Raw genomic sequence first — 11,485 nt, 5'->3', positions numbered from 1 at the left:
GGGGCAGTTAAAGGATACTTTCATCTGAGTCATGAGGCTTTTAACTGCGTCATGAGGCTTTTCACTGAGTCATGAGGCCTTTCCCATTTCTTATTTTATACTCCTCGACTCCTCCTCGCATCTTGCGAGCGGAGGAGGCGAGGAAAACACGAGGGGGGTGGAGTTGGGCGGAGACGTCATTTCCTCTGAAGCGTCACGTGAAGCGACGTCTGTTTCTGATGACAGCAGCAGCTGAACACAGCTGGATCAGCTGTCAGTCAGCTTTAACTGCTGTAGAGACTTTAGATGGAGTTTGTTATCTGAACTTATTACTAATAAAGACACAGAGTTCTTCTCAGTGGTAGAGCAGCAGTGTTTTCTCTGTGTGGCCTGTTACCTGTTTAACAAACACCTGCACATGAATTACAGCTGCAGTCTGTATTTGAGTCCTGCTTAGAGGACCAGGAACCATCTCTACTGGCACAATATCTTTATATTATGTATTCATTATTAGCGTCTGTAGTTATTGATATTCTGATTGTGAATTCATTATTTAATAACCCAGAATATGACTATGGTGTATTTTGAACACTGGACATTATTTATTAGGCTGAATGCTTGAGGGAAAATGTAAATGATATAACTCATATCAAACCCGACGTTCAGGAATCATCAGCCTCATGTGACTGAATGGAAATGAGGATAAATGATGTAAAAGGTGTTTGTTGCTGACAGACAGACTCTCCTTCTCTCTCTGACTTTAATAGTTTCATTAATAAAAGTTAACGGGGGAAATAACAGATCATAAAAAGAAAAATCTTTCTAATAAATCCCAAAAGTTATTTTAAGTTCATTTGTCAGGTAATTTAAACCCCTTTCAGTGTCAGGCTGCTTCACTGGCGGTGTGTGAAGCAGAGATACTGCAGGTCCTTCTGCTGCTGTTCAGAGCTACAGTTAACACAGATTATAACTAGACGGTATATCAGAAGACGACTAAACTATAAAACGTTTAATCTGTGATCTGTCTTCACTCCGGTATGAAATCCAGAGATGTTGAGAAGTAAAGTTATCAGATCAGTCCGGTGGGCAGCAGCGTCCAATCAGTAGCTGATATCCAATAAGGGGCGTGTCGGTCGGCAAAAGACTTCCGGGAAGGATACGCTGGAGTATCCTCGCTCATGGCTCCTCGGAGGGTGTAGGGCTGGTTTGGAGTTGGGCCTTCTTCTCCTCTCTCTTTTCCGCCATTACCGGATGCCTCTCTGACCGTGTAGTCTGCTTGGAGCAGACGCACCAGACTCTTTATAACCGGGCTCTTCCACAACCGGTGGAATGAGCAGCTGTAGCTGACCGAGCAGCTGAAGCTGACCGCAGGCTCTCTCCTCATGGACCGGTGAGGTTTAACTGCTACACAGCGTAGCGGTACACGGCTAAACACAGGACTGATTAACTGTTGTCATTGTTCATGTGTTGGTCTGGTTTAACGTTATTCACTGATCAGCTTTATTGTTGTCATGTTGTTGTAGTTTTTCTGCCTTCGGCAGCAGGGCTCCTCTGTGGAGCCGCTTCCGGTGCAGGCGCCACTGCTCTCAGGACAGGAAATGCACGTAAGAAATACAAAATAAAAATCGTGTAGACCAGTGGTTCTCAAACTAGTGGTACGCGTACCACATTATCTCTGTAGTGGTACGCGGATGAATCTCCAAAATATTTTTTAAAATTTCATAATAAATAGGGCTGACCCATAAATCGTATTTGCATCGTCATCATACGAACATGCGCGATGAACACATCGTCTGAAACACGATGAATCAGAACAATCATTATATTTAGGGATGGTTAACACTTCATCTTCTCCTCTGCTGCTCTGTCGGAGCTCTCCACTCACATCAACACACAGTCAGTCAGTCTGTGAACAGCTGAGCAGAGAGGCCGCTGTGTTCAACAAGCATAAACTTGATGAACCGGTTAAACATGGAGGAAAGCAACGTTTCAATCTGCTCTGTCTGCTGTCTCATCCTCCGCCGCTTTAGATAGACACAGTGCGCTAGCTCGGTGGCTAACAGCTAACTGTAAACACGTGAAGTTATTTAGTTGAGTTGTGACTGACTTAAAGGGACTGTTTGTAACTTTTTAAGCGTATAAATGTACTGGGTCGGGACACATGCGCGCTCGTGTGTGGCCGTAGCCTCTCCTCCTCTGCCTGCTCGCCTTCACTAACACAGCGCGCGCGTTCTCGCTCCACCTCTAGACGTGAACGCGCGCACACTCCACACTGTAGAAGAGTTGGTAGCTCTGAGAATATCTAGTGAATATCTAGTTTGTGCAGAAATAAATGCTGCAGCTCCTCCAGGCCAACAGAGGTTTTCCATGTCTTGTGAAGTGACGGGGCTCCGCAGAGAGAAACGTTATCGCCTCCCAGGGAGACACCGGGTACCGGTGTGACGGTTCACGTTTCTCGCTGCGGAGCCCCGGAGGGTGAGGCAAGAAAAGCCATCACTAAGATCAGATCTAAATCATGTTCATGGAAAGACCTTCGTCTGGTCAGCTAACATTACTGCCGAGCAGGTGAAATATAGAGTGATATTGTGGTTTTAGCTGACGTGTGTCGCCTCACTGTTTTGAGCGATGCTCGTTTATGTCTATTTAGAGCGAGCAAGCGCGAGCCCGACTCTGACTTTCGTTGACTTAACGGCCACAGGTGTCGCTGTTAACAAGCATTTCTGAAAGTTACAAATAGTCCCTTTAAGTTCCCTGGTCAGCAGTGATCCAGTGTTCGGGGAGTTTCTTGTGAAGGAACGGAAGACGTGATGCACTGCAGACTGAACCTCTGTGTTATTAATTTATTACCTTCATAAAGTATCATAAACCCTCGGCTACACTAGCTAAAACTAAAGCTGGCAGTAGGCTGTGTAGTCTCAATGTTTAGGTCAGTTTGTCACATCTCTTAATGGTAAACTCATCAGCTGGCTGAAACCAAGCAGCATCTCTTCCCTCTATCAGCTCTAATGTTACCTGCAGCAGAGGACAGGAGGACAGGAGGACAGTGGACAGGAGGACAGGAGGAAGGACTGATACTGACTGATGTCTGTGTTCTTCAGTCTTTATAAACTTCACTTAGTATTTTCATGTCAGGAATATGATTTTTTTTTATTAACATGTTAGATTGTTTCCAGTGAGATATTAAGGAGTTTATATGGTGGCTTTGCTGTTGTAAACATTACTTTTGCTGCTCTAGAAACAACATTTAGCCTAGTTATATATAAAATACAGTATATGTATAGCTAATATGCACACTTCAATATTTGTTTATTTCACTTTAGCTTCCCTTGTGTATTTTATTTTCTCTTCTTGTTCTTGACCACCATTCAGGGTTGGAAATTATCACCAACCACCAGCTAAATGCTGGCAAAATATGCAAGTGGTTGCTAGATTTACTTCACTCACCAGCCAAAAAAACAATGGTAATCTATTGAGTGTAGATTTTGTCATCTACCAGCCACAGTGGCAGGTGGACAAAAAAGTGAATTTCCAACACTGCCACCATTCATTTAGTATTTGGTACTTATTGTCTGTGCTATTCTTGTCCTTGTGCTGCTGGAACACCTCACTTTGCCCTTGGGATGGGGGGGTGGGGGTCAATAAAAAGCTTATCTTAAAAGACACCAACTTAGCTCTGTGTTCTTCGTGGTATAATCAGTGTATTTTTAAAAGTAAAGCAAAAAACAATCTGACAAAATGATCAAACGTTTTGTTGCCATTTATTCAACAAACACAGCATATCACAATAGTAGTGCACTACAACTTGTATTCAAAGTCATTGCTTGTCCATTCGGTACACAGTATCCCAAATACCCTTTGCTATCTGTAATTTCTTCACAAAACTTCCACTTCTGGAAGCCTGATTCAATTCACTCATCTCGCGATGTCACAAGATCACGCGAGAATCGCAGGATCAAATGTCATACGAAGATTCATCTTAGCAGGCTCATGGATGTATAAAGAGAACGGGATGCAGCGTTGGAGGCGGGCTCCCGTTCATTTCTATGAGAGTTGTTCAGTGGCGCATGAAGCCAAAATGGCTCCACTGCCGTGTGATAACGTTTCCGGATCATCCGGCAATCTTCCGCATCCATTGGGCCCATAGAGCAGGCGCCGTAGCGTTTCCTTTAACTTGTTTCCCAGCCTTCGCTCCAGCCTCGTTCCGGGGCTCGTTATAAATAAAAAAACAACAACTCCGGATTCTGCTATTAGTGCTTACTACCACTTTTAGGAAACAATGATTTAAATAAGGGGCTTTTCAAGTGTTCATACTGGGGAGTTGATTTTCCTAAAAAAAAAATGTGTCCGCTGAGTTTCAGACGTCTCTTTCCCAATGTAAGTCTGTGGGGAAAAGTCTTTTGGGGCCCAATGATGTCATGTGATGACACGGAAGTTGTAGTACCGCCCATTGGCCACCACGAACATTTCGGCGCTCTTCCGGGGAACTTTGGCAGGCTTCAAGTATGTGTTTGTGCCCGGAATGCCAGATCACAGACCAATCAGCTTCCTGTAATGAGCTACTGGTCGCTATGGGCATGGCTTAGGTGTGTGAGACCCGGTGAGACCATAGTATTAGACAACACGGAGAGGGGTAGTGTCTAGAAGGGAACCCGCAAGTTGGGGAAACTCTCGTGAGATGGTTATGGTTAGGCATTGATCTCGAATAGTTAAGGTTAGGATAGGTTGTCGGGTAGCGAGTCTCGCAAGAGTTTTTGCAAGTTTTTGTAGATCTCCGATCAGATTTCGCAATTTGCGGGTTACCTTTTAGACACCACCATGGAGAGGCGACTGTTCGTTCCAAACAATAACGGCGGCTCCTGAAGAGGTTAGTGTAGATGCTGCAATAACATCAGTTATATCAAAACTGGAGAGAATTTATTTATTGAAAGAAGAGCAAAGTACTCTTAAGATTTTCACCTTCAGTTAGTTTTGCAACAGATGGTTCATCCAATCACCTGCCACGTTTTTTTTGATAGTGCCTGCCCATTTCCAAACAGTTTCCAATGACGGCTTCTTGGATGGTTCTGTGTAACCAACCATAGCTGGTCAGGTAAGGTCTGCTGGTCTGTTTAACGTTGCAAAAGAGTGAATACTGCCAATTTCTATGCTGAACTCGAAAACCCTTCGACTCTTACTAGCTACAGTATATTGTATATATTGTATATATTTGGTTGTAGTTATTATTTAATTATTAATCAGAGTTCCACTAAGTTTATCAATTCATAAATTAATTTTCCCTTTGTCAAAAAGGGTGGTCCCCCGAGGTGTTATTCAATGTAAATACTGATGGCCGTTTTTGTGTGTTTTTAAATTTTTGTAATTTCTCTGTGTGTCCCTCTCAGGAGAGAAACCATATGAATGAAACTGCAAGAAGCGATTCTCCCACTCGGGCTCCTACAGCTCCCACATCAGCATTAAGAAGTCTGTGGGTGCTGAACCTCCCAATGGCGTCCCTTGAACGCTGATCAAATGCCCCCCACCCACCACCCAGAACACACCGGTCATAATTTCTCCAGGCTGCATGATTCTTAAAGAGAAGACTGAAAGCAAACCCCTCCAGGAGCAGCTCCCCGTCACACAGATCAAATCTGAACCTGTGGAATACGAGTGCAAGCCTGTGATGGCGACACCGGCAACTTCAGCTGGTACCAACGGAGCGGTGAACGGAGGGGCCGCACAGCCAGCTGTGGTTCCAGCTACAACCCTGCCTCAGGGTGTGACTATAGTCGTACCAACAGTCGGCCTCATGTCGCCCATCAGCATCAATCTGAACGACTTGCAGAATGTGCTCAAGGTGGTGATGGACGGAAACGTGCTCAGGCTGGTCTACAATGTAAAGGCAGAGCCAGAATCGGTGGCCATCACAGACATGGAGACAGAGGCAGTTAATCAAACACAAATGACTTCAGACGCCCCAACAGCTCAGATGCCAAAAGTCAACAGCACCAGTACATGTTTACTATGCGATGACTGTCCCGACAACCTGGAGGCGTTACACCTCCTCCAGCACTACAAAGCAGCCAACGGGGAGGCTGTTGACTCCGCCGCTTTGGACCCCTCATTCGCTGCTCTGCTAAGCGAGGCGGGGGTGACGCTGGAGGAGCCACCTGTGGACAATGTCCTCTCACTCCTCAAGACCTACTTCGCCTCCAATGCCAACCCCAGCGAGGTGGAGCTGACAAAGATCTCAGAGTCCGTCAGTATTCCCGTGAATGTGGTCAGAAAGTGGTTTGCTAAGGTGAACTCTGGGAAAAATTCGGGCAAATACCGCAATGAAGCTACAGCAGTTTGCAAAAAGACTGAAAACACAAATTCCAGCTCAGAGGACATCTCGAATCCGAATGGAGAGGCAGAGGAAGAATCTGGCAGTGCTTCTCCGTCAGACTCTTCACCCATAAGCTTCAACACAGAGGACCTCGTCATTGTCAAGAGCGAGCCAGAAGACCTCGTCATTGTTGAGAGCGAGCCAGAAGACCTCGTCATTGTCGAGAGCGAGCAAGAAGACCTCGTCATTGTTGAGAGCGAGCAAGAAGACCCCGTCATCGTTAAGAGCGAGCCAGAAGACCCCGTCATCGTGAAGAGCGAGCCAGAAGACCCCGTCATCGTGAAGAGCGAGCCAGAAGACCCCGTCATCGTTAAGAGCGAGCCGGAAGACCCCGTCATCGTTAAGAGCGAGCCGGAAGACCCCGTCATCGTTAAGAGCGAGCCAGAAGACCCCGTCATCGTTAAGAGCGAGCCAGAAGGCCCCGTCATTGTTAAGAGCGAGCCAGAAGACCCCGTCATCGATGAGAGCAAGCCAGACGTCCCGGACTCCCAGGCCGAGCTGCTTGACCTCCCCTTTCCTAAACATATCGCAGCAGCATTGGAAACGACCTCGCCTCCCGCCAAGCAGCAGGAACAGCCCCTGAACCCATCTTGCCTGAGGAAGGAGGTCCGAACCATCTATGTCACCACGCCTCAGACCGGAAGACCTGTTGATATTGCCACTGCCGCACAGCTGCGCACATTAGCGGCCATCGCTGGTCAGGCCACGGTGGGCTGTCTCAGCGCCATTGACACCGAGACGAATCGCCCCATCCTCATCCCCCAGCTCACCTACGTCTACGCAACTACGGCCAGCAACGCCACTGCAGCAAAGACTGTTGTACTGAACGGCCATAAGGTTGGTAGAGTTAAACATTATGTCTACCAAATAATATTTCCTCTGTGGGCAATTTATTTTGATTTCTAACTATCAAGCTCTTTTATCAGAGGAAGACATTAACATTCACCGTCCAGACCTCTCGGACAGTTCAATTCAAACCGGGATGACTGAGCAAACTTTCCTCACTTTTAGATTATTGCCTTCACCCGACACATCACATTAAATAACATGACAACAATGATAAATACAGCAGGAAAAGAATTAATGGGAAACACTGGATTAGAAAACGTGCAAGTTTTCCATGACTTTAATCAAGCAGCAAAAAAGTTGTAGCATGACATGTTTGAGTTAATTTGCCGACATCACCCATCCTGTGTTGTGACTATTGTGCATGCGCAACATAAAAATTAAATTAGATAGAAATCAACCCAATATAACATGATCAAGCTTCTTTTTTTAACAGTTTTTGTGATTTCTCTGTGTGCCCCCCTCAGGAGAGAAACCATATGACTGCTCAAACTGCAAGAAGCAATTCTCCCACTCAGGCTCCTACAGCTCCCACATCAGCAGTAAGAAGTGTGTGGGTGCAGAACCTCCTAGTGGCGTCCCTTGAACACCAATCAAACCCCCCCCCACCCACCACCCAGACCACATCTGTTGTAATAGCTACGGCCCGCATGATTCTTAAAGAGAAGACTGAAAGCAAACCCCTCCAGGAGCAGCTCCCCGTCACCCAGATCAAATCTGAACCTGTGGAATACAAGTGCAAGCCTGTGATGGCGGCACCGGCAACTTCAGCTGGTACCAACGGAGTGGTGAACGGAGGGACGGCACAGCCAGCTGTGGTTCCAACTACAACCCTGCCTCAGGATGTGGCTATGGTTGTACCAACAGTCGGCCTCATGTCGCCCATCAGCATCAATCTGAACGACTTGCAGAATGTGCCCAAGGTGCAATAGTGCCCTAAAATTGATTCACCTATGATTTGCGATTTTTTTTTTTAACGATTTTTAAATAGATTTTTTAATCCCAAAATCGATATATTTGCTCCATTTGAGTCTATTCAGAGGTAGAAGGAATTTTCCGCTTTTATTGTTGTAGTCTGAGTGACGTGACGTCATATCCGTTCCGTATCCGTCAACCAAAACAAACCAGCTGGCCGCAGCGAGCCAAAGTGAAAAACGGCAGAGGGTCTGCATGGATACGACCTGCACCCTCCCATGTTAAATCCAGCGTGGTAAACACTACACATCCAGTAAAGGATGGAAACACTTTGGGTTTCACACATTACAGATTCAAACAACCGTGGATGTATAAAGAGAACGGAGCTGATTTGGAGAAGTTTGCGGAATAATACATGTGGGACTACTTCCGGTTTTCAAAATAAGGTGTTAACAAAGGGAACTGTATATACAAAATACATTTATAGAAATAAGATTGATTGGATTATATTTCAGAAGTATAAAACATTACATGTCCCTTTATAAATTAAAAAGAAAATACCACTACATTTCGAGGGAAATGTCTTTATTCTTTTATATTTTGGGGTTGCTGGAAACAATGTAATAAATAATTCCTGACAATGACTGATATATTTGACTTCAGGACATCTCTGACTACATACATGCAAAATCAAACATTCTTACTGTATTAATTTAGATATTTTCCCAAGTAAAAGTCCCTAGAAGTGTATGATTCAACTCTTTCCCCATGGTCTAGTGTTAAAAAAGTTAACAAAAATCAAAATAAATCACAATATCGAATTGCAATACTTTAAAATCGTAATACATATTGAATCGGCACCCAAGTATCGTGATAGTATCGAATCGGGAGATAGGTGAATCGTCCCAGCCCTACCTGACACATGGCGTTAAATAATTTAACCACTATGATTAATGTAATTTCCTTCCATTTACAGCAGGTAAAGAGACTCGGCGGCAGATCTGACGGCGTCTCCACAGTGGAGGAGCAGAATGAGCCAGATTTGGCCGCAGTGACAAAGAAGCGACGGCTGGAAAAAGGCACCGTTTACACGTGTGACCTTTGCCCCAAAGTCTTCGTGAACAAGTACATCATGCTCAGGCACAAATATGACCATACAGGTATGCACCTTTTACACAGTGTTTCCCCTACCATTGCGCCCAGCCTGAAAGAAAGAAAGAAAATATTTTATTTACCAAATTTATGTGCACTTGTTTCATTTCAGCTCAGTTTAAGAGTTATAATTGGACGGGCTTATTACAGTCCTGCAATAGCCACAGATACCAGATTCTTTTTTTTAAGCAGAAGATTACCAACTCTAGCTTTAATCGGACAGTTTCAGTTTAGTTTGTGTTATTTTGGAAGCAAAGGCAGTATGAGTCCCTGTCTGACTCTTTGTTCTATCATCTGCAGGAAAACGGCCCCACGAGTGTAACATCTGCAAGAAGGCCTTCAAACACAAACACCACCTGATCCAACACTCGAGGCTGCACTCCGGTGAGAAACTCTACCAGTGTGATCAGTGTGGGAAGCGTTTCTCTCACTCTGGCTCATACTCAGACCACATGAAAACACACTACTCCTACTGCAGGAAGATCTGGCTAAACTTTGCCAAATAGAGGATGAAAAATCTCTTCGGGACAGCTCGAATGCCTCTGTTATTGAAGTCAAGTTACAGTTACAGCCGGAAACCAAGAATGTTTGGCATCTTTGCTTGAAAAAAATCACTGAAACAATCAGCTGTCAAAAAATATTTAGGCCTTTGCATTGAAAGAAAGATATCTTAGCTCTGTAAAAAAGACTGCTTTATACAACAGAGAAGGTCATACCATTTCTGACGGTGTCTCCACAGTGGAGGAGCAGAAGGACCCAGAAATCATCACCGACTTCCGGTGTGACCTTTGCTCCAAATATTTCCTGAAGAAGTCAACCTTGCTCAGGCACAAAATTGAACACACAGGTATGTCTTACAGTGTTTCCCCTACCATTGCGCCCCCCCCCCCTCCCTAAATAATGTTCACTTGATTGAGAAGAAGATTACCAACTGTAGCTTTAATCAGACTGTTTCAGTTTAGTTAGTGTTATTTTGGAGAGAAAGGCCGTATGAGTCCCTGTCTGACTCTTTGTTCTATCATCTGCAGGAAAACGGCCCTACGAGTGCAACGTCTGCAACAAGACCTTCAAACGCAACTACCACCTGATCCAACACTTGACGCTGCACTTCGGTGAGAAACCCTACCAGTGTGATAAGTGTGGGAAGTGTTTCTCTCACTCTGGCTCATACTCAGACCACATGAAAACACACTACTCCTACTGCAGGAAGATCTGGCTAAACTTTGCCAAATAGAGGATGAAAAATCTCTTCGGGACAGCTCCAATGCCTCCGTTATTGAAGTCAAGTTACAGTTACAGCCGGAAACCAAGAATGTTTGGCATCTTTGCTTGAAAAAAATCACTGAAACAATCAGCTGTCAAAAAATAATTAGGTCTATGCATTGAAAGAAAGATATCTTAGCTCTGTAAAAAAGACTGCTTTATACAACAGAGAAGGTCATACCATTTCTGATGGTGTCTCCACAGGGGAGGAGCCGAAGGACCCAGTTGCGGCCGCACTGAAAAAGAAGCGACGGCTGCAAAACTTCACCGAACTCCGGTGTGACATTTGCTCCAAATATTTCCTGAACAAGTTCAACTTGCTCAGGCACAACTTTGAACACACAGGTATGTCTTACAGTGTTTCCCCTACCATTGCGCCCCCCCCCCCTAAATTATGTGTACTTGTTTTAGAAGAAGATTACCAATTCTAGCTTTAATCAGACTGTTTCAGTTTAGTTAGTGTTATTTTGGAGGCAAAGGCAGTATGAGTCCCTGTCTGACTCTTTGTTCTATCATCTGCAGGAAAACGGCCCTACGAGTGTAACATCTGCAACAAGGCCTTCAAACGCAAACACCACCTTATCCAACACTCGAGCATGCATTCCGGAGAGAAACCCTACCAGTGTGATAAGTGTGGGAAGCGTTTTACTACATCTCGCACACACTCTGACCATGTGAAAAAACAGTTCCCCTACTGCAGGAAGCTCTCGCTAAACTCCGGTTTGGGGCCTCGCAGGGTTCAGTCAGAGCTCGGCGGCCTCCGCGATGTACTGCAGTCGGACAGTCAGATCACGACCCCCGCCCTCACAACTGGAGACAGACGAGAGGAAGAGAAAAGGAGAGGAGGACAAGAAGATTGCGGAAGGAGAGAAGCTGGACAAGGAGTTATTTTGTGATGTGATGGAGATCTAGGTCGGGGACGAACACATGGTGGACAAATAGATGCAGAAACAGCTGAAGAAAAGT

General features: G+C 45.1%; 1 protein-coding gene across 3 annotated transcripts; it reads left to right on the top strand.

The window, feature by feature from the left end:
* The first annotated feature begins 1,097 nt into the window (after positions 1-1,097).
* Positions 1,098-11,483, top strand: LOC141777751 (zinc finger E-box-binding homeobox 1-like). Of its 3 annotated transcripts, XM_074652280.1 has the most exons (10): positions 1,098-1,369; positions 5,361-7,180; positions 7,657-8,058; positions 8,095-8,112; positions 9,081-9,264; positions 9,557-9,640; positions 9,996-10,103; positions 10,285-10,368; positions 10,724-10,864; positions 11,042-11,483. In XM_074652280.1, the coding sequence occupies exons 2-10, from the start codon at positions 5,540-5,542 to the stop codon at positions 11,413-11,415; spliced, it is 3,036 nt and encodes a 1,011-aa protein (XP_074508381.1). In that variant the 5' UTR covers positions 1,098-1,369; positions 5,361-5,539; the 3' UTR covers positions 11,416-11,483. The 3 variants fall into 3 exon arrangements, with proteins under 3 accessions (XP_074508381.1, XP_074508379.1, XP_074508380.1); XM_074652278.1 differs by having other exon boundaries at positions 1,099-1,369; positions 7,657-8,112; XM_074652279.1 differs by lacking the exon at positions 1,098-1,369 and adding an exon at positions 3,336-5,068 and having other exon boundaries at positions 7,657-8,112.
* Positions 11,484-11,485: the final 2 nt, after the last annotated feature.

Source organism: Sebastes fasciatus, chromosome 11, assembly GCF_043250625.1.
Source record: "Sebastes fasciatus isolate fSebFas1 chromosome 11, fSebFas1.pri, whole genome shotgun sequence".
In the NCBI taxonomy this organism is placed as follows: domain Eukaryota; kingdom Metazoa; phylum Chordata; class Actinopteri; order Perciformes; family Sebastidae; genus Sebastes; species Sebastes fasciatus.
Note: the sequence above shows the minus strand (reverse complement) of the source record. Positions and strands in the feature narration are given on the sequence as shown.